Source organism: Brassica rapa, chromosome A07, assembly GCF_000309985.2.
Source record: "Brassica rapa cultivar Chiifu-401-42 chromosome A07, CAAS_Brap_v3.01, whole genome shotgun sequence".
NCBI lineage: Eukaryota > Viridiplantae > Streptophyta > Magnoliopsida > Brassicales > Brassicaceae > Brassica > Brassica rapa.
Window position 1 is genome coordinate 298,306 of NC_024801.2, and position 22,511 is coordinate 320,816.

Consider the following 22,511-nt stretch of genomic DNA (forward strand, 5'->3'; position numbering starts at 1 on the left):
AATTTAATGTTGTAATATTATACCTTCATATGCTAAATATTTAAATATTTGTCTATCTTAACTTTTACCCGATATCCGAAGCCTACCCGAATCCAATCCAAAAAACTCATACCGAAATCCGAACCGAAGTACCAAAATATCCGAACGGGTATTGAATTAGGAGAGATTGGATATCCGAACCCGAACGGGTAATATCTGAACCCGAATGTAAATCCGAAGATAACCGAACATATGTATAATTAACCTTATATTTCTAGTTTATATCTCACATCTCACATTTTGTATAAAATATTTATATTAATATTTCACATACTTTAAGTTCATATAATATACATACAGTTACAAAGAAAATGATTTGCTACTCACTTAAAATGCATTTCAAACTTTTAATTTCAAGAATTAACAAAAAATTACATCCAAAATTTAAAAACAATAACCAAATTAATGTCTTTTTAGTTTCAAAATGTTATGTCCAAATCTATTAACCATTCAATATATTAAAAATAAAAAATAGTTAAGTGAAAGTTATATTTTTAAATACAAGAAATTTGAGAAATGAAAAATTTAATTTTTTTTTCAAAATCTAAATATCTGAACCCGATCCAAAATAACCGAATCCGAACTAAAAATATCCGAACCCGACCCAAAGTTCAGAAATACCCGAATGGTTCTACACCTTTATACCAAAATACACGAAAATCCGAAATACCCAACCAGAACCCGAACGGATATCCGAACGCCCACCCCTAATTCCCCATTTTAATTTGATTTTGGCTCGCTGACATTGTGATATAATAGGCCCACTTTCCTAATTATATTTGTGTCCATCATAATTAACAGTGTGGTATAATAGGCTCACGTTTCCTCTATTCGTATTTGTGTGTCCAAATCTAACGACCACAATAACCATTATAAACCAGGTATGATTTCACTGGCATTATACCATACATACACATGTCACTATCAATTTGTGAGAATATATTGTTATGAGTATGGGAATTCAACAATATTCTGAATAAACTTGATACATACAAGAATATTTTATGCAGGTAGAATGTTGCATTATTCACATTTTTGATACATAGGTGACAAATATTAAAAGTTAGCGAGTGCTAATCCCTAAAAGGTGAATCTGAACTCCGAAATTCATAACCTAGACCCCAAAATACTTAACATAAACCCTAACAATAGTTTTGATTCGCTTCCTATGATACATAACCCTAACTCTAACAATGCTTTTCACTCGATTCCTATATTATATTCCAGATTTGATTATAATATTTTTACGCAAAGAATATCAAAACAAATAATGATAAAATTTGATTCCTATGGTATACTCCAAAATTTGTTAGTAGTTTATACTCTGATATTATATTTTTAACATGCTAACTAGATTTTGGGTAACAATATTTTGATCGATTTTTTAATTAATATTAACGATTTTAGGATGGTTACAAATCGTTTTTATGATATAATTTAATACTAATTTCCAGAAGAAACGATTTTACGATTGTTAGAAAATAATATTACATCGAGACAGAAATTTTTGCTTCTTTCCTTTTCTGTTTTTTTTTTTTTAAAGTGAATGGGTCATAGACCACACATTTTTTCGGCACAATTTTTTTTACTCTGGGCCATTCGGGCCAATTTCAAACATATTGGCTTCAAATGGTAACTATCGTCTCGCCCCGCTCCGCAGTTAACAGTAACAAAAATCTTTATATATACTATATATATATTTTTATAACTGTTAAAACCGCACCGTAGTTGAAATGCTTGTCCCGCACCGTTCAAACCGCATTCACCATTCCGAGCCATTGTTTATCTGAACAAAAATAAACTCACATTAACACATGATTATTAGATTTTTCTGTTTCCTCAATAAAATTTAAACTTTCAAAACATATTGAAATATTTATAACGTAATCTGAAAAACTAATCAGATCTGTGGACTAATGAGTTTCACACTTTAAAATACAGTTTATTAACCGGTTACAATTTTAAATAAAATAAATTTAGAAATTCACTACATAATAAGATTTATTGATTAGATAAATACCACTTTGAATCCTTTCACAAAATCAATTACAATTTCGTAAACATAAATTGTCTTTATAAAATAATAATAAAAAGATGATAATTTTTAGCAACTAAAAAGAGAAAATAAAAATAAATGAAATATTACATTTCACAATTATTTTTCAATTTTTTAAAAAAAAATTAAGAGAAAAACAAATCCGCGCTTTAAAAGCGCGGTTCAAAATCTAATCTATTTAAAGTAGGATTCTATCTATTTTTAGCCTCTAAAACACCCTATTATTTACTACTTATGCCACTAGTTTTTCAAAGAAATTATGCCACTAGGTGTGAGAGTATTAGTGTAATTAGTTCTTTGAACACAAAATGATTTTCTTCCTATATATTCTCTCATTATTTATAGCGATAATACATATGAATTATTTTGTTTCAATGGTGAGCTGTTATACAATATAGAAATCACCTACACTGGTTATGTCCATATATTAAATTCAGCAACAGCCAAATAATAACCCGTACAACATATATGTGTTCTAATCCCTAAACCACAAAATACATACCCTAATCCATCTTTTCATTGTATAACCTTGGTACTACTGCCTACTGGTCATAATTACATTATAACAAATAAGTTTCTAACAAAGATAAACATATGAGCAAACATGTATACAAAAGTCGTGTATAAACTTTGGCTGGTATAAAGGTTAGCTCAAAATTTACAAATATTTGTATTTTAAATTGTACAAAACTATACATAATCCCTAAACAATACACTGATTTGATGACAGAAAAATATTATACTATAAGAAGTTAATAAAATAACAAGATACATTCCCTTTTTTCACATGAAAGAAAAATATTTGTAAATTGTTAAATCAGTCTTATAAGATATTATTGAAAGATTAGGAATTTCCTAAACTATGGTTGATAATCCAAATATTCCAATCTTCCTAACAAACAACCCTTATCGTTTCATTATTTTTAATAAGATTGATATATTGATTTAAATTTTTTTAAACGGATTATAATTACCTACAAAAAGCAATAACGTGGACAACACAACTGATTTAATTGTAAATAAATATTATTGAAAGAATCGAATTTTCCTAAACTATGGTTGTAAAATCTGAATATACTGTTTCTTCCTAACAATATTAACTGATTGTTTCATTCTTTAAAATAAATATATATATATATATATAATATTTAATGCATACACGATTTTAACCAACACTAAATTACACAATATATTATGAATATCATTAACTGTATAAATATATTCCTTAATATCGAACATAAATTCATACAACTTCCATAATATACAACTAGATTTTGACCCGCGTTTAAAAAACGCGAGTTTGTTTTCGAAATTAAATATATTTTAAACGAATTTCAATATAAGATAATGGATAAATCTTAGCATGTTTATCCAAAAGCACGAACTAAAACATACCAAACTGAAAAAACCAAAGCTGAATTGGATTTCATAAACTGAGTAGATCATATATTTATGGAACTGAAAATTTGAAACTGGTCCAGTTTCCAACTTTGTTACCAAACCAAAAACCAAAATATTCCAACTGAGACCTAACCAAACTTTGTAAATACCTGAACGGTTTCTATATTTATAGAATCAAAACACCAAAAACTAAAATACTCAAACTAAAACCAAATGATGAGGACTAATAGTGCATCACATTTAAATGGTGTGAAGAAAGTATACAAATTATTTAACTCCTTTTAGTAGTGTGGTTTATATACAAAGATATTAGCAATGGCTTTCAAGTCTGATTCGGACCTACAGTCGAAATGGTAAACCTGATGGATATATAAATCCAGAATAGCTGATGTTCTTCATGTAATATTCTATTAGAGTTTCTATCAACTCATATGTTTCCATAAAATTTGAATTTAATAAAAATTTATTAATTTAAAAACTTATTAACCCAAAAACTGCTATTAACCAGTGAACTGACACCGGTTGACTTGCTAAAAACCTAGAAAAATCTTATAGTATCAATTTTTTTTAAAAATTGATTAAACTTCTCATATAATAAATTGTATTTTTGTTATTCATTTGTAATGATCAGTAATATTAATATACATGGTATATATATCATTCATGTAGTAGTGTTAAAGGGGCAACTTAAAACAATCGACAATAATAGTTTTATAAACATTGAACAATGAACATAACTATTACTAATGTTTCATGGTATTTATATATATATATATATATATATATCAAATTTACGTAGGAAATATTTCATGGAGTAACTTTTATAGAATCACAAAGTTAATAAGAAGTCCTTCTCTTATTCAATCAATCAAGCAATAGCTCAACAAGTCAATCAAGTTCTCTTAATCACAATCACAACTCACGCTTTTGTCTCATGACAAAAGCTTATATATATAAAGCCATCAAAACCTATTCCTAGTTGATAAACCCAAAACATGTTATGATCATTATCTATAACAATTCATAATCCAACTAGGAATTAGATAACTTGTCGCTTAAGGTTTCTTCAAGCTAACTCCAACATTCTCCCCCTTAAGCTTGAACTCACTCACATCTTCAATTCCAATCAGTCTTCTCATTTCAACGAACTTGATTCTCCCGAGTGGCTTGGTTAGTATATCAGCTCTCTGTTCGTTGCCGGGTACATGCTCAACTTCAACCTGTTCATTCTCCACACATTCTCGTATGAAATGGAATCTCCTATGAATATGTTTGCTTCGACCATGAAACACTGGATTCCTTGCTAGTTGTATTGCTGACTTATTATCAACTCTGATGGTTATCTTTCTACACTCCTCATTCACAACCTCGCTCATCAGCTCTTGAAGCCAAATAGCCTGCTTTGCGGCTTCAGTAGCAGCCATAAACTCTGCTTCACAACTTGATAATGCAACGATCTCTTGCTTTGTAGAACACCATGTTATGGGACTGTCTCCAAGATAAAATACATGCCCGGTTGTGCTTTTCCCATCGTCTATGTCCACATTATGTGAACTATCACTGTAACCTTCAAGTTTCATACCTTTTCCTCTTTGAAACCGGATGCCAAGAGTACACGTTCCACGCAAGTACCTTATTACCTGTTTCAATGCTGCAGCATGAGACTCCTTTGGTTCTTGCATATATCTGCTAAGTACTCCCACGCTAAAAGAGAGATCTGGACGAGTATGTATTAGATAGCGTAAACATCCAATGCTACGGCGGTATTCTTTCTCGTCCACGCTTCTCTCATCTACTGCTTTAGAGAACTTCGAGTTCATCTCCATGGGTATATGCGTAGGGTTACAAGAAGCCATACCAGTTTCCTCAAGTATTCTCCTTGCATATCGATCTTGTTTCAGAACAATCCCATCTTCTTTTTGAATCACTTCAATTCCAAGGTAATAAGTCAACATCCCAGGATCACTCATCTCAAATTTAGTAGCCATCTCTTGTTTAAAGACATCTATCAACTTCAGTGATGTTCCGGTAACAAGCAAGTCGTCTACATAAACAACGACAACAAGAAGTTCATTGTTCATCTCCTTACGATATAGTGATGGTTCCTTTGAGCAACGGTGGAAGTTTAGTGCTCGCAATATCTGATTCAGCTTCACATTCCAGGCTCTTGGTGCTTGGCGCAGGCCATAAAGAGCTTTCTTAAGCTTATACACCTTATCTTCCTGACCTTTAACAATAAAACCTTGTGGCTGACTCACATATACTTCTTCTTTCAAGTCTCCATGGAGAAACGCAGTTTTAACATCTAGGTGGTGAATTTTCCACCCTTTTGAAGCAGCCAATCCAATGATCAAGCGTATTGTCTCAATGCGAGCCACTGGTGCGAAGACCTCATCATAATCAGCACCATGCTTCTGGACGTATCCCTTTGCCACGAGTCGAGCTTTAAACTTATTGATACTACCATCAGCGTTACGTTTTACCTTAAAGACCCACTTTAGGCCAATAGCTTTCGCTCCTGCAAGTAAACAGACGAGGTCCCATGTTTTATTTTTTTCTATAGATGAGATCTCGTCCTTGCAGGCATCAATCCAAACCTTAAGCTTCTTAGCCTCATCGTAATCCCACGGTTCTTCGTTTATAGCCATCAGCAGCCGCTCGCTTTCAATTTCAGCTAGAAGAACATAGTCGTCAAGGTGAGACGGTCTTGTACTAACTCGTTGTGATCGCCTTAGGAGTTGAGGATTATCTTCTTCCTCAACTGTATACTCTTCATAGTTTTCTTCTTCATCAACATCAGGTTCATTCTCAGCTCCTTCTTCTTTATCTTCTTCTTCGTCAATACCCATGTTCTTTATTGTAATAACAAATTCTCCCGGGTTGGGATGCTCTGTTTTCTGCTCTGTTTCGCTCCAATTCCACTCTTTATCTTCGGTAAAATGTACATCACGGCTTACTACTATCCGTTTGGTAATAGGGTCTAGCAGCCTATAGGCTTTTGACCCTGGTTCAGTTCCCAAATGGACCAGCTTTCTCGTTCTATCATCGAGCTTCTTCCTTCCTGGCGTCTCAGTTCTCGCAAAACAAATGCATCCAAAAACTTTTATGTGACTGAGGTTCGGTTTTGCTAGGCGTAACATTTCATATGGTGTCTTTCCTTCTAATGATCTCGTAGCCACACGATTGATCAGGTATGTCGAGTGTCTTACTGCCTCGCCCCACAGTTCGTTTGGTATGTTCATGTGTTTTAAGACGCTCCTTGTCATCTCCATAAGGGTACGGTTTCGTCGCTCAACCACCCCGTTCTGTTGAGGTGTATAGGGTGCAGTCAAGTGTCGCTTTATACCGTTCTTGTCACAGAATGTATTGAACTCATGAGATGTAAATTTTCCTCCCCTATCCGTTCGAAGCATCTTGATCTTACTCTGCGTTTCTTGTTCAACAAGTTTCTTAAAGTTTCTAAACTTTTCGAATGCTTCGCTCTTTTCTTTCAACAACGCAGTCCACATATATCTTGTATTATCATCTATAAGCACCAATACGTATCTCTTCTGAGCTGGTGTAGGTGGAGAGATTGGGCCACACAAGTCTCCATGAATGAGATCAAGAGGTTTAGTAGCTCGAAACGCAGTTGCTTGTGGGAATGGTTTTCTTGCTTGTTTTCCAAGTAAGCAAGAAACACATGTTTCAGTTTTGATCATGGTCTCTGGTAGACCAGTGACTAGTTCCTTTCTCGACATTAGCTTCAACGTCTCGATGTTGACATGGCCGAGACGTGCGTGCCACAGGGTTGACTCTGACGCTGCAGTTAACTGTAGACATTGTATACGGTCAACGTTCAAGATCACTTTGTAGAGTCGACTTGCAGTCCGAGCAGTTCGAACCATTACTTCTCCATACTTGTCAAACAATGTTAAGGTGTTGTCTTTCATACGAACCTCGCATCCAACTTCGGTTGCTTGTCCCAAGCTAATTATATTGCTCCTAAGCCCCGGAATGTAGTACACATTGTTTAATATCTTCTTCTCTCCTCCATCAAACACAAACCGAATAGACCCTTTTCCTTTTATGTCGATTCTCGAATCATCTCCGAACCTTACTTTTCCTGTCACTGTTTCATCCAGGCAGTAAAAGAATAGCCGATCACCACACATATGATTTGAAGCACCATTATCTAGATACCATATCTTCTCTGTATCTTGATTAGCTTCGAACATAGCAGTGTTTATTTTCTTTTCATTAAGATAGACAACCTCGTGTACCATCAACTCATCAGCATCTTGAGTGTCATCGTCCTTTCTCTCCACGGTTTCTTGAAGCTTAAGCTTCTTGTCCGGACAATCAGTCGCATAGTGACCTTGTTTATCGCAGCTGAAACACGTGATGTGAGATATGTCTCCACTTTGACGTTGTTTGAATGCTTCTCTTTGACTTTGATATGTTGATCCGGTACGGCCTCGGCCCCTACCTCGCCAGTTAGATCTACCACCTCGGCCACGGCCTCGTCCATAGCTTCCCCCATAACTTTCTTGACTTGTATCACCATACATCAATTTTTCTTTGTCGTCATGTGTGTCATCTTCTTCTTCTTCAGCGATCTTTTCCTCATATGCTTTCAAACGCCCAACTATATCCTCAAAACTGGTGATGTTAAGATCAAGGACTTGCTCAAGAGAGGCAACCATATGAATATATTTCTTTCTTGGCAAGCTTTTGAGGAATTTCTTCACAAGTTTGGATTCTTCGATTGTCTCACCCAAGGAAGCAGATTTTGATGAGATTTCAGCAAGTTTTCCAGCAAATAGATCGATTGTTTCATCATCTTTCATCTTGAGTCTATCAAATTCTGCCATTAGGGTTTGTAACCTGGCTTCTTTGACTCTCTCAGCTCCCACATGGCGTGCTCGTATTGCTTCCCACACCCCCTTCGATGTATCAATGTCGCCAACTTGTAGAATTAAGGCTTCGGGTATGGATTGAAATAAGAATGCTATAGCCATATTGTTTTTCTTCTCATCTTTTGATCCGGGATCAATTGTTTCCCACACCTCACACACTTTAAGCGCTATCTTCATTCTCATGGACCAGACTGTGTAGTTTGAAGAAGATAACATTGGGAATTTGACAGCAGCTGGGCCGGTGTCTTTGTTCTTGATGCTCGCTTCTTTGATGTCGTCCATGGTTGCAGTTTCTTAGTTTGTTTGTGTGTGGATCTGATACCAAATATAGAATCACAAAGTTAATAAGAAGTCCTTCTCTTGTTCAATCAATCAAGCAATAGCTCAACAAGTCAATCAAGTTCTCTTAATCACAATCACAACTCACGCTTTTGTCTCATGACAAAAGCTTATATATATAAAGCCATCAAAACCTATTCCTAGTTGATAAACCCAAAACATGTTATGATCATTATCTATAACAATTCATAATCCAACTAGGAATTAGATAACTTGTCGCTTAAGGTTTCTTCAAGCTAACTCCAACAACTTTTATAATTAAATACTATTCAGATTCATGTTCACACGAGTATTTCACTATTTATTAGTGTTACAATCAGTATATATTTAAAATGTGTCTAGAACAATTTTTTTATATAGTAAGTATAATAATATGGAAGAAAGTGGATATAGCAAGGTGGAAACTATCGACATATGATTAAAATATATTTGATTTGCTTAGTTATAATTTCCAGTTGATTGCAGGAGAAAATATAGGGTATGAAACATTTATTGATATTTTATAGTTAGGTTAATTTATTATATGGCCCAACAATTAATTAAGTAGGTGCAACAACTTTTTAAAGTAGATTTTTTAGGAATGTTTTCCTTTTAATAGTATTGATATTCAGAAGACTGGGGTTTTGGCTGACTCCTGATTCGAATAGGTTTTCTACAACAATTAGATTTATGTTGCAGCTAAGACCAATTCTTAAAGACTATATGCACTGTGATATTGGTAATGGTGAAGCTGCGAGCTTCTGGTTTGATTCTTGGACATCTCTTGGCCCTTTAATCGACTTCACAGGCCAAGGAGGTCCTCGTAGTCTTCGTATAAGGAAGGGCGCTAATGTCAATCAAGCCTCAACTAATGGATCCTGGACTCTACCCGCAGCACGTTCCAACGCTATTCAAACCATTCAGGAGGTCATCACTACGATTGATCCTCCAAATTCTACTAAAGGTACGGATACCTTTAAGTGGCGTAAATCTGATGGTACTTTTGGTCCCATTTTTTCTTCCAAAGTGACTTGGGAGTTCTTGCAACAACCCTCTCCTACTGTGTTTTGGAGCAAAGATATTTGGCTTAAAGAAAATATACCGAGAAACTCCTTCGTGGCTTCGCTTGCTCTTCTGAGAAGGTTACCAACTAAGGACCGACTTTTGCATTGGGGATTAAATGTCTCTTGGGTTGTGTTCTCTGCTCGTCAGGTTTGGAAACTCATCATCACCTCTTCTTTGAGTGTGATTATTCCTCCTCTCTTTAGCTGCCTTTTGCGTCGCACATCTGGGATTCACGCTGCAGCAGCTTGGATTCTGCAGCCTCATCCTCCTGCCAATCACAATGCATCCGTGCTCATGAAGCTCATCTTCCAGTCTATCATTTATATTGTGTGGAAGGAGAGAAACACACGCATTTTCACCGCTGTCTCCACCTCTGCTCAGGGCCTTCATCTTCAGCTGGACAGGCTACTAAGGGACCGCATTCTATCTCTTCCTGCCAGACTGCAGCCAGCTTCCTCTGCTTGAGTTTTATTTCCTCTGTTACCGTCCTCCTTGATCGTTTCTCTCCTTTTGTTCTTGTTATTGAGTTGGGTTGATCTTGTTTCTTTTCTTTTCTTTGTAATAAGTTGCTTGCAACAATTTAAAAAATCGAAAATGGTATAAATCTTAACATTTTACCAAAAAAAAAACTTCCATAAAATGCATGTAATATGCATTGAATATTAATGCATGCATCGCCTTTGAGCTGATAAAAAAACGATACCAACTTCCATATCTCTTCTCCTGAAAAATATTCCAAATTATATTATCTTAACGGCATAAACGATATTGGCTTTGAGATCACACAATATATTCTCAACTTCCTAAACAGTACAGATATATTCATAACAATAATTATTCATTTCAAAAAAATATCTTCTAGCATTTTCTTATAAATAAAGACGCCTTCTATCGACCTAAACTCACAACTCATTCAAAGAAAATACAGTAGACACATGAATTCTATTCCGAGACATCATGTATGGTTATACTGACACACCTTTTTGTACAATATCTGATATTACGTGTATATGCATACTAATTAATTTAATCTGCACACTACCACAATCAAATGGTATGTCGATGTAGCACTTGTTGCAGGCTGAGATTCAGACTACGCGGATGGCTTGACTGAGGTTCGGATGGATCGGCCTGGACAGAACGGACGGACGGTCGGAGGAGCGGCAAGGTGGATGCGATGGAGAGATGGCCACCCGATTGGTACCAGAAACAAATGAGAATGATTTTTTATGAGTTTATAAGATGAAATATAAAGTAAACTAACTGGAGAATGATGAACAGAAGCATATATGACTTTTTATGGATTTTAATTTAAGATGGTCGATCTAAAATTATATGATGCGATTGAAACAAAAACAAGAGAAGGATAGAAGATGGAGGATGGATTCTTGTTGCTGGGCGTGTGCCTCTCTCAACAAGTACATGAGATGGAGATGGCGTGAAGATGGGATCTGGCTTGCTGGACTGATGTCTCTCTCAAGCTGGATCGGTGGATGGAATGGAGTGAGGAATCACCACAAGTTTGATGATGAAAACTTGATAAGATTCAAGGTTTTTTCTAGCCGGCTTCACACTCAGAACTAGAGAGAAAATGGTTTCTTTGCTGGAGCAAACAGACTCATATATTTCATAAGCTAAAAAAATACAAGGCTGCTTATAGTGGGGATTAAATACCCGGCAGCTATGCCCTTCTAGGAGACTTTGAAGCAAAAACAACAAGGATTCTCTTGGACAACTAAATCGACAAGTCCAAACAAGATGGGCCGACTCTCTTGGACTCTAAAGCAAAGGCTAACAAAGGCGTTGAATTATTGGACTCAAATAAAATAAAAGGACTAACAATTTGCCCATAAGTTTATTGCAATAAAAATAAAAGAACCAAGACAAACCAAAAATAATAAACCGGTTAGAAATCATAATTGAATTCTTACCTTCTTACCTTAAATTGAATGGGGCGGATTACTCAGAACCGGATTGAATTGGGAAGGGGTCTGAACCGAGATCACATGTGGAGATGATTATGCCGGTTTGGTTCTGGCCGAAGGATCTAAATTGAATTGGACCGGCTTGATCTTGAATCTTCAATTGGATAATCTCTTCAATCAGCAGCTGGTTCTGGCCATTTTGTCCATCTTGATCTAGGATCTGTTGGACGGCTTTGGAGAAACCTTTTCTTATGGCTTGGCTCCACTTCGGGTAGTCGGACCACACCTAACTATGGGCACCTCCATTTGGATGGCCTCATCATTCCCTGCCCCTTGAAAAGGTTCTGGCCTCAGAACACCATCATCTACAAGAAAATGGGACAAATCAGATACATTGAACACATGAGAAATTTTTAACTCACCTGGAAGCTCAAGCTTGTAAGCATTGTCATTGATATTCTCAAGGACCCTGAATGGGCTAGTCCCTCGTGGCGACAGTTTGGACTTCCTCTCTTCTTGAAACCGCTCAGGTCGCATGTGCAGCCACACCAAATCGCCTGGTTCGAACAACACCTCCTTTCTCTTCTGGTCGACCCGGACCTTAAGCTTGGCCATCTTGGCCTCCAGTTTCTCCTTGACCTTCATATGCATGTTCTTAACAAACTCGGCCTTACTAGCACCATATCGGCTGCGGTACATGGAACTGGGGAGCTCGGAGAAGTTGAGTGGCGTTTCTGGCTTAAAACCATAGACAACTTCAAAAGGAGAGGGGTTGGTAGCAGAGTGCTTAGCGTGGTTGTAAGCAAACTCAATAAACGGCAAACGAGATAACCAATTATTTAAGTTCTTACCGACCGTAGCTCTCAATAACTGAGAGATTGTACGGTTTACTACCTCTGTTGGCTGCCAGTCTGTGGATGACAAGTGGTCGAGAGAAATAGTTTAGTACCGATTTTACCCCACAATGTTCTCCAGAAATGGATCATCTTGGAAAACCTGTCTACCACTACAAAAATGGAATCTTTGTGGTTTATCTTGGGCAAACCCAGGACAAAGTCCATAGAAACATCTATCCAAGGGTGGTTAGGAATAGGTAAAGGCATGTATAAACCATAAGGATGTGACCTGGATTTTGTCTTAGACAGACTGTGCATTTGGCACATAGGTTTTCAACATCTCTCTTCATGTTTGGCCAAAAGAAATAGTCGGTTAGGACACTTAAGGTCTTGTCTCGACAAAAGTGCCCCATGAGGCCGCCACCATGGGCCTCCCGGACCAGCAATTCCCTCATAGAACCTTTGGGAATGCATAGTTTCTTTTCCTTGAATAAGAAACCATCATGCTGATAGTAAGGACCGAATGCTCCTTGTGTAGTGTTTCTGAAAGCTTCTTGAAAATCAAGGTCAGTAGCATAAGAATCTTTAATAAATTCAAAACCCATGATCTTAGCTTCCATTGTCGAGATAAGAGTATATCTTCGGGACAAGGCACCAGCCACCACATTGTCTTTGCCCTTCTTGTACTTAATCACATAAGGGAAAGTCTCCATAAACTCCAACCATCTGGCTGCTTAAGCGTCTCATGATCTGTATGAATGACAAACTCTTTAGAATAATGTTGCCAAGTTTCAAGAGACCTTACTAGAGCATAAAACTCTTTGTCATAGGTCGGATAATTGAGGGCAGCTCCACTCAATTTCTCACTGAAGTAGGCCACTGGACGGCCTCCTTGAGTAAGCACGTCTCGTATACATGTACCTGATGCATCACATTCAATCTCAAAAGTTTTATCGAAGTTAGGCAGAGTAAGGACCGGTGCATGAGTCAAACTATATTTAATCTTGTTAAAAGACTCTTCTTGGGCTGATCCCCAAGTAAAGGATACGTTTTTCTTGATCACGGAAGTCATTGAAGCAGCAATGGTACTGAAGTCCTTTACAAACCGTCGATAGAAGCTGGCCAGACCATGGAAAGTGCGGACATGTCCGATCGTGGTCAGTGTGGGCCAGTCTTGTATCGCCTTGATATTTTCCTCATCGACCTTCAGACCCTGTGAACTCACAACAAAGCCTAAAAATACCAATTGATCAGTGCAAAACACACATTTCTTTAAGTTAGCATAGAGGCCTTCTGGTCTAAGAACTTTTTATCACGTGTTCAAGGTGGTCGACGTGATCAGTTAAAAGCAGCTATAGATCAGTATATCATCAAAGTACACAACCACAAATTTACTGATATAAGGTCGAAGAACTTGGTTCATGAGTGTCATGAAAGTGCTGGGGGCGTTGGTGACCGAATGGCATCACTAACCACTCGTACAGACCTTGTTTGGTCTTGAAATCAGTCTTCCACTAATCACCCTCCTTCATACGAATTTGGTGGTATCCACTCCTGAGATCAATCTTAGAAAACACAATAGGATGTCAACATTGGGACACAATCTCAGTATGGTGCAACATCATCTCAAAGTGGGCAAGACTATTCTAATGCAAAGGATGGGTCGTTTAGAATGGAATTTGATTTTGATTTTGGATATGAGCAATGGACTTAATTTTCAAAGAGATGATTAACGAAATCAGCCTTTAAGATATGAGGTTATAATCTATTTGAAAGATCAGGTGGAAACTCCAAAGAATAGTCTTCTGAGATAGACTATGATGTGTTGTCGTGGTGGAAGGTAAATGAATACAAGTATTCGGTTTTGTGCTCAAATTTCTTGTATTTAATAATATTTTTTTAACTTAACTGATTTTCTAATTTTTAATAGATTGAACGATTAATAGGTTTGGAGATACATTTTAAAAATAAAATGACACTAATTTGGTTGTTCTTTTGAAATTTTGGATGCAACTTTTGTTAATGCATGGAACAAAAAGCTTGACAAGCTTTTTAAGTGAGTAGCAAATCATTTTGTCTGTAATTAGATGTATATTATTTGATCTTAAAAAAATTTGCAACATTAATATTAATATTTTAAATAAAATGAGAGAAGTAAACTAGAAATATAAGTTAAGTATATATATGTTCGGTTATCTTCGGATATCCATCGAGGTTTGGATATTACCGTTCGGTTCGGGTATCCAATCTCTCATAACTCAATATCCGTTCGGGTATTTTACTACTTCGGTTTAAAAATTTTGGATTGGGTATGAGTTTGGGTATTGGATAAAATGCCCAGACCTAAGATGGTTCATTCAACTTGGTTGCTTTCCTATCTTCTTGAAAACACAAAAGCATGACATCATGTCTCGTTTATCTGCAGAACTAGAGTATCAAGCAATGACAGATACAGTGAGTGAGCTTCTTTGGCTTTGGGAACCTTCTTACGAGTTTGGAAAATCAGTGTGATTCTTTAGTTACGCTTCATTCCGATTATCTCTCTCAGCTACTAATTATGCGATGAACAATGTATCACGCCCAAACAAAACACAATGCTCTTGATTTTGATTTCATCCACGACGAGAACATACGAGGAACAACATCGACAAAACATGTTTATACCAAATCACAATTGGCGGGCTTTTTTACTAAATCTTTGGAAGCAAGGCATTTGACACTCTTTCTCGGTAAGCAGAGTGTGTATATCCAGCTTGAGAGAATGTATTGAGATTAAACCTTAGGTCTGTTTATATCGTTACATAGGTTAATCGTTGTATTACTTTTCTCTTAAGATAACCTTCAATTGATATCTATAAAAATCCTCTTTTACCACTACTAAAGGTTCTTACAATCTGTTCTCGTGATCCCTAAAAACATCCACAATGGATATGTTTTTGCAAGTGTTCTTAGACTAATAATAAAGGAATTAAATACAATTTATGAGAAAGAAGAAGAAAGTGTTTTTGTTTGAGAACACTTTACACAAGGTTAGAAACTTTGTTTTTTTTTTTTTTTTTTTGTCTTCAACTATTACAGACTCGTACTGACTCTGTAAACCAAACCGGGTGATCTGCATCCATGTGAACGACAAAAGACGGTTGCTTCCTAGCACTGCGTGCTAGTCTATCCGCCATTGTATTTTGCGTCCTTGGTACATACATGATCTCTGATCTGGTGAAGCTCTCTTTTAGGATCTTGACATCCTCCAAGTAATTTGCAAAAGCTGGCCATTCATCTGGTTCCGAAACCATTTTCACCAATTGAGAACAATCCGTTGCAAACGTAACCTGAAACTGACGTAAATTCCTCATACATTCCATTGCCCAAAGAAGCAATGTGTCATTGTATTACTGATTTAATTTTTTGAATTTTTAAGTTTAATTTCGATATTAATTTATATGATATTTATCCATAAGAGATTTTAATATTAGCTCTCACCAATGCTGATGCTCTAAATCAATTAAATCTTGCCGGTTGTCATTCAGAGAAATAAGAAGTTGTAATGGAAACTTTGATCATCGGTCGGATAAGTCTCACTTATTGATAGACTATTATTAGCCTTAGAGCATGAGTAATGCAGAGTTCTTAAGGTGAGGTTCTTAGTGCCGATTCTTAATTTTTTAGTTAAAAATTAAGAGACGGTTTCTTATATTCTGTCAAAAATCTCACTCTAAGAATCCCAATTAATCATGCTCTTAGCCTCCCACACCAAAAATCATCTTGACCCAAAACTCGAAATCTTCTGGATCGGACATAATAATACTACGTTATTATATATACAAATTTTTTTTTTCTGATAAACAATATATACAGAATTATACAACATTATATCAGGATGCATGAGATATATATATATATGTTACATTAGTTGTCGTAGTATATTCATGTAAGAAGCTGCAAGTCACACGAAACATGGCAATTACCAAAGCCAACAAGCCATTTTTTTTCTCTCTCAAACCATAGTTATTATAATACACATACTCACATCAACATATATAGAGAAGAGAGATAAGCTTCGATTTCCTAGTTTGCTAACCACACAATGTTATCAAGAGGGAAGAAGTGGCAAACCGGTGCCGACCTCGGCTCTATCTTCAACACCTTAAAAGCTACATGATCAGCGTTCCACATAGACGTGTTCATATGACAGGCAGCAGGTCCCACTACCCGTTGTCTCCCATCATCTGTGACCAGACTAACCTCAAAGACTCTGGCTCCACTTTTGTGACCATGGCAATAGTAAACTACATAAGGGTATGGCATTCTATGACATCCCAACATTTTAATCCCAATAAGCTCCTTTGGAGTCTCGACGAACGTATAGTTATGTAAAGCATAGCTTGTTGTGTTTTGGGCAATTACTTTAGTCGTCATGACCTTGATATCGGCATTAGACGCTATTGTTTTCTTTGCAAGATCAAGCATTGACTCCAACGAAGTCCCACAAAACTTGTACTCTCCTTCAATTTCCTTGTAGTTACAGCGTACCAACGTCTCCTTCATGGCTTTCCCTTGAGGAGAGTCTTTGGAGATAGAGAAGTGATTGAGAAGGAAGTCAAGCTTCGACTTAGTGAAAGGAATGAGATCAGCTTCTTGTCGTGTGAGAAGTGGAGGAAGTGTTCGAAGTTCGTTTTTGTTGAAGTAAACGAGCAATTTGGCTCCTAGTTTAAGATCATTGAAGTTTAAAAACATGTACATTGAAGGATCCTCGAATTCACCATCTTTGAGCAAATGACTAGTATTTTGGTCTTCTTGTTCCTTGTTTGATATCAGCTTTCTTGAAGTATGTGCCTCCACGACCAGCTAAAACATAACCAATCCAAGATATTTAGAGACGAAAACTTCAAAATAATACTCAATTTTTTTTATTTTTTTTGTAACTTAATAATACTCAATTTTTGAACTGCAATTTACAAAAATTCTAATAAAATGTTTCCCAGAACAAAAGGAAGATTTTATTCCATTTTTGAACTAAGAGAAGATTTTATTCTTAAAACAATACTAGATTTTGACCCGCGCGGCCGCGCGGGTGTTTGTTTTATTTTTATAAATCAAATATGATCGGTTATCTTTTTCAATTATCATTATACGATGTTGGTATCCATTCGGATTCGGGTCCCCAATTTGGTTTAGTTTGGATCTATTTGGATTGTGAGTTTTTGAATTTGAAGATTTCATGAGCATTTATAAATTTTGGTATAGGTTCGGTTCAAATCTTTGTGGGTTCGGTTCAGATTTATATAATCCGTAAATTATTTTGTAAAAGTTTAAAATTACTGTATATTTTAATTTTTCCAAATTAAAAAAAATAAAATTAATATATAACATATGGATTTGAATAATACATGCCAAAATGCTTAAATATAACATAAAATTGGCTTGACATGAATCTTTAGATAGAGAATCAATATATATATATATATATATATATATATATATATATTTAGGTATTTTTGGAGTTTTGAATATTTTTTAGCTATTTTAGCTATTTACTTTTTACTATTTGTATATATTTCAAGTGTTTTGGACAATTTCAAAATATCTTATTTATTTTGGATATTTTTTTAATATTAAATCTAAAAATATTTAATATATTTAAATATATGAATATGATTCAAATATATTCAAACTCGTAATATTTCAGTTTGGATATATAGAATTAGATGACCCAATGATATGGGTTACGTTAGATATTGGAAGATTATAGTGATCACAAAATGGAATATTCTTCTTTAAAAAAAAAGATACAATGATTTTATTGATCCAAGTTACTATTTACGTATATAACAATTAGATATTTAGGGATCCTATGGCCTATAATCAGTGCCTATAATGAAGGCCTAGTATGTACAACTATATTGTATCTATAAGAAATATTAACCAAAAAGGAATTACACATTAATGATGAGTCATAACAATTATATCGTATCAATTAAATAAGTAAATCAAATTGAGGTGGTTTGATAATTTAATATGAATGGTTTAAGTCAGTGGCATGTGATGGTAATTATTGTGGAAAAGTCAGAGTTAAGTACAAAATATATTTCTGTTTTAATAGTATAGATAACAGCCATGATGCTTATAGTAGCACTTATATACTTTGTAGTCGGTTCAAGAAACAGCCCAGAAATAATGCTTTCAACCCAAGCCTTATATCAAACACATATAGAGAGATGTACATAAGCATATGTACATACCAGAGAGAAGAGGAGGAGGAGGGTGGGGGAGGTAACAGAGAATCGCAAAGAAGCCATGTATTATATTCTCTATGTCGAGAGAGATGAGTTTCTTCTTCGTTCTCTTCTTCTAATTTTGACTTACCTTTAGAAAAATGAGCAACTTCTTATAAAAACAATTCAATTGATCTTAGATCTCAATGAAGTATGAACAGCCATCTCTCTCTATAGTATATATAATCAATCTACTTATGCTGATGCTGACTTACTAACTTTTTTTCGTAACTTTCAGTGATGTTTTCGTCTATTAGTTTACACATTAAAGTAGACTTTAACATTTTTTAATTTCATTTGATTTGTATTGTTAACTATTGTGAAGCCTGCAGCTTTTCTCTCTCTTTTTACATTGTTGTCTAATCTGAAACAGTAAAAGATACCAACATTAAATAACTGGATATTATCTTAAAGAGATTGGTTCGATTGATTCTATAGTACAAACTGTGCATGGAGCGAGATTATTAATTTTATTTTTTTAAGATAAAAAGACATTAATTCTGTTTAATCTGGATATCAATTCGTTTTTTTTTTTGTTTTAAATAGAGGATATTATCCTATTTCAATAACCGCTTATTAGTCATTACTAAGAAACATTCAAGTATTGATATTTAGTTATTTTCAAATCTCTTTTATTCGTTTTAATAGTCGAAAAGAAAAAATAGAAAAAACTATTTTGGGGGGGGGGGGGGGGGTGGGGTTTAGTCTTCTAAAATAATATAAACATCATTCTAAATTCATATTTGTTTTGTTTTGTTCAGTAAAATAAGTGAAGTTTTCTTTTTTTTTGGGTGATAAACCCCCAAAATATTATTATTTGGTTTGTTTCATCTTATATGCATTTTAGACTGTTTTGATGTCGAACTAATGGTTTTATTTTACAAATTTTAAAATAATAAAAAATAAAATAAAATCTTAATAATAGTTGAAGAAAAAGGACATCTAATATTATTTGTTATTATTTGTGTCGTTTGTACAAACATTATTGGTAACATTTTAAGATTATGTATTTTATATAATATAATCAAATTTTATTTGTGTTGGTTATAAAAATTTGTATATTTATACTCATAGAAATTTGTTTTTATTGAGTTGAAAATATAAATTTTAATAATAGTAGCTTTTATAGAATTTATATTGAATATTTATTTTTATTTTATTTAATTTCTTATTCCCTAAATCTAATATAATTTGTAAAGTAAAACAATTGGATTTTTAATGGATATTGAGAATGGGAGAAGTAAGTTTTATATAGGTCTAATAAACCTTATTTAAAGTCACGCTGTATCTATGATAAATATGAATTAAATGTCATATATTTGTACCTTGCTCATCACACTTCGATATATATATATATATGTTGCCATAAACCAAAAATGTGAAATATATGTAAATCCACTATCATTAATTCGACCTTTCCAGTCACTCAATGTAGCAAAATATTATCAAAACACACATGCAGCGGTTCCCTTTGGTATTAAAAAAAATGATTTTGTAATTCATTTTAATAGGCTTAGCCATAATAATAAAAATTTCGTCTACGAAAAAATCTTGTGTGCATGAATAAGTAGCCTCACATAACAAACTCCAAAATGTATAAAATGAACAAAAATTTGCATGTAAGATCATAAGCTATGACTCAAACAAAAGTTGTCCCCTTTGTCGAAAACTTGATTTCTTAGCTGGCATAAGCTAAGTTTTGTATAACATCAACAAAATATTGCATGTAGGATCATGAGCTATAAAACCCATGAAATCTTTCACTGACATAGTTGTCGAGAATTTGATTTATTAGCTGCCTTTAGTTTCAACCTCCACGCATAAGATTTATTTGTGGTTACTGCGAAGGATAGATGCTGAAGCCTGGATGGAAGCAAATTCAAGGAGACAACTGACATAGTTGTCGAGAATTTGATTTATTAGCTGCCTTTAGTTTCAACCTCCACGCATAAGCTTTATTTGTGGTTGCTGCGAAGAAGAGATGCTGAAGCCTGGATGGAAGAAAATTCAATAGAAAAAAATGGGGAGCAGCAGGTAATCTCTTGTATGTGATCTCTCGTAGGATGGAAAAAACCATGTCAATCTTTCGTTAAATTCATAGTAGCTCGTCTTGGATAAACGCTAATGTGAAATGTGGAGTCCCATGGCTAGTACACGATCACATGGAACAACCTGTTGTTCATGGCCGTCGATCATTCTCAAGGGTATCATTGGGTTTCATACGCTTTAGAGACAGACCTTCGAAGTTTCTTATGGGTAGTTGAGTGCTTCGCAACACTCCATCTCTAGAAATGGCCCCGAACGCCCATCTCTAGAACGCCCAGGCCGCACCACGACCACATCGACTTCCACCTGATCACGTTATCAGTCTTATATAGTGTGTGCTGCTCCGTCGTGGTGAACCAATTAATCCAAAAATAAGCAGCCGTAGACGTTGCACAAGACTGAGACTCCTCGAAGCCTTTCAACGTAGCATGCTCTCTTGAGGTGTGACTGCCTCTCTTTTATTTTGGATAAAACACTCTGCTTTTAGATCTCTATATTTGTTGTTGTTTTTATATGCTTAGGCACTTTTTAAGACTCACTTTCTCTCCTCTCTCGTACATTTTTGTCGAGATTGAGATGTCTTCTTTACCATAATGAAGTTATAAAGTGTGATGAAAAAAGTTAGTTCAATTTTGAGCCAAATGATCTGCGACTTGGTATGAGCTAAATGAGTTTTGCATCATATCCTTCGGTATGAGCTAAAGAATACGACTTCCTTGTGTTTAATTGTAAGCAAAATATGAAACATTATTGTGAGGAGCTCTATTAAAGCGATACGTTAGCGCCCATATATTCAAATCAATGTGAGGCTTTCACATCTCCTATATATTATTTGAGAAGCATTGCAACATTTTTTTGTAGCCACGTGTCATCACTAGCATGATTCTTAAAATCTTTAGAGAAATAGGTTGGTCCATCTAAATATATAATAAGCCCTTTATTAAACCACAATAAATACATTATTAATGTGTTTCATTATTTCCTTAAATAAGATTACAGAATTGTCTAATGTGGCTAAAGTATATATGACAATTAATGATTTTGAATAATAAAGATTTGATAAAAATAAGTGTGTATTATAATTATATTTGTTTAATTTTAAGCTATTAAAATAAATTAAACAATCATAGTAACCATATAATAAAAATTTAAAAAATATTTATATATTATATTTTGAATTTTTAAAAACGAGTATAAATTACCAAAACTGTTAAAAGTTTCATATTCAAATTTTGTGATCTATCATTTAAAACTTTTGTTATGAGATGATACAAATAATTAAAAAATAATATAAGTTGAAAGTCTCATTTAATAAGTATCAAAAACAAAAGATATATAAATATATGTATCATTTTAAATTAAACTACATGCCATATAAAAATGCATAAATATCTCAATTTTGAAATTTACTTTGAACATTTTTTTGATAAAATTTTTTAAAAAATATTGACAACTTAATTTTTTAAAATATTATAAATTACCTAAACCATTAATCACATAGTAAAAATTTTGTTATCACTAATTTAGAGTTTTTGCTATAACATATACAAATGATAAAAAAAAATATGAGCAAATATCATCATCTAATAAATATTAATATTAAAATATACTATATATATATATATATGTTACTATCATTTAAATTTAATTATATA

The 22,511-nt window shown here is 34.5% G+C and overlaps 2 protein-coding genes across 2 annotated transcripts; one reads left to right on the plus strand and one right to left on the minus strand.

Annotated features, from left to right (window-relative positions):
* Nucleotides 1–1,513: 1,513 nt before the first annotated feature.
* LOC103828192 (BURP domain-containing protein BNM2A) lies at nt 1,514–21,836 on the minus strand. Its single transcript, XM_009103802.3, has 3 exons — nt 18,778–21,836; nt 8,984–17,383; nt 1,514–4,314 (listed from the first exon to the last, which is right to left on the minus strand). Exons 1-2 carry the CDS (start codon nt 18,832–18,834, stop codon nt 16,604–16,606), a joined length of 837 nt encoding a protein of 278 aa, XP_009102050.1. The 5' UTR covers nt 18,835–21,836; the 3' UTR covers nt 1,514–4,314; nt 8,984–16,603.
* Nucleotides 9,403–10,242, plus strand: LOC103828250. Its single transcript, XM_009103865.2, has one exon. The coding sequence runs from the start codon at nt 9,403–9,405 to the stop codon at nt 10,240–10,242; it is 840 nt and encodes a 279-aa protein (XP_009102113.2).
* Nucleotides 21,837–22,511: the final 675 nt, after the last annotated feature.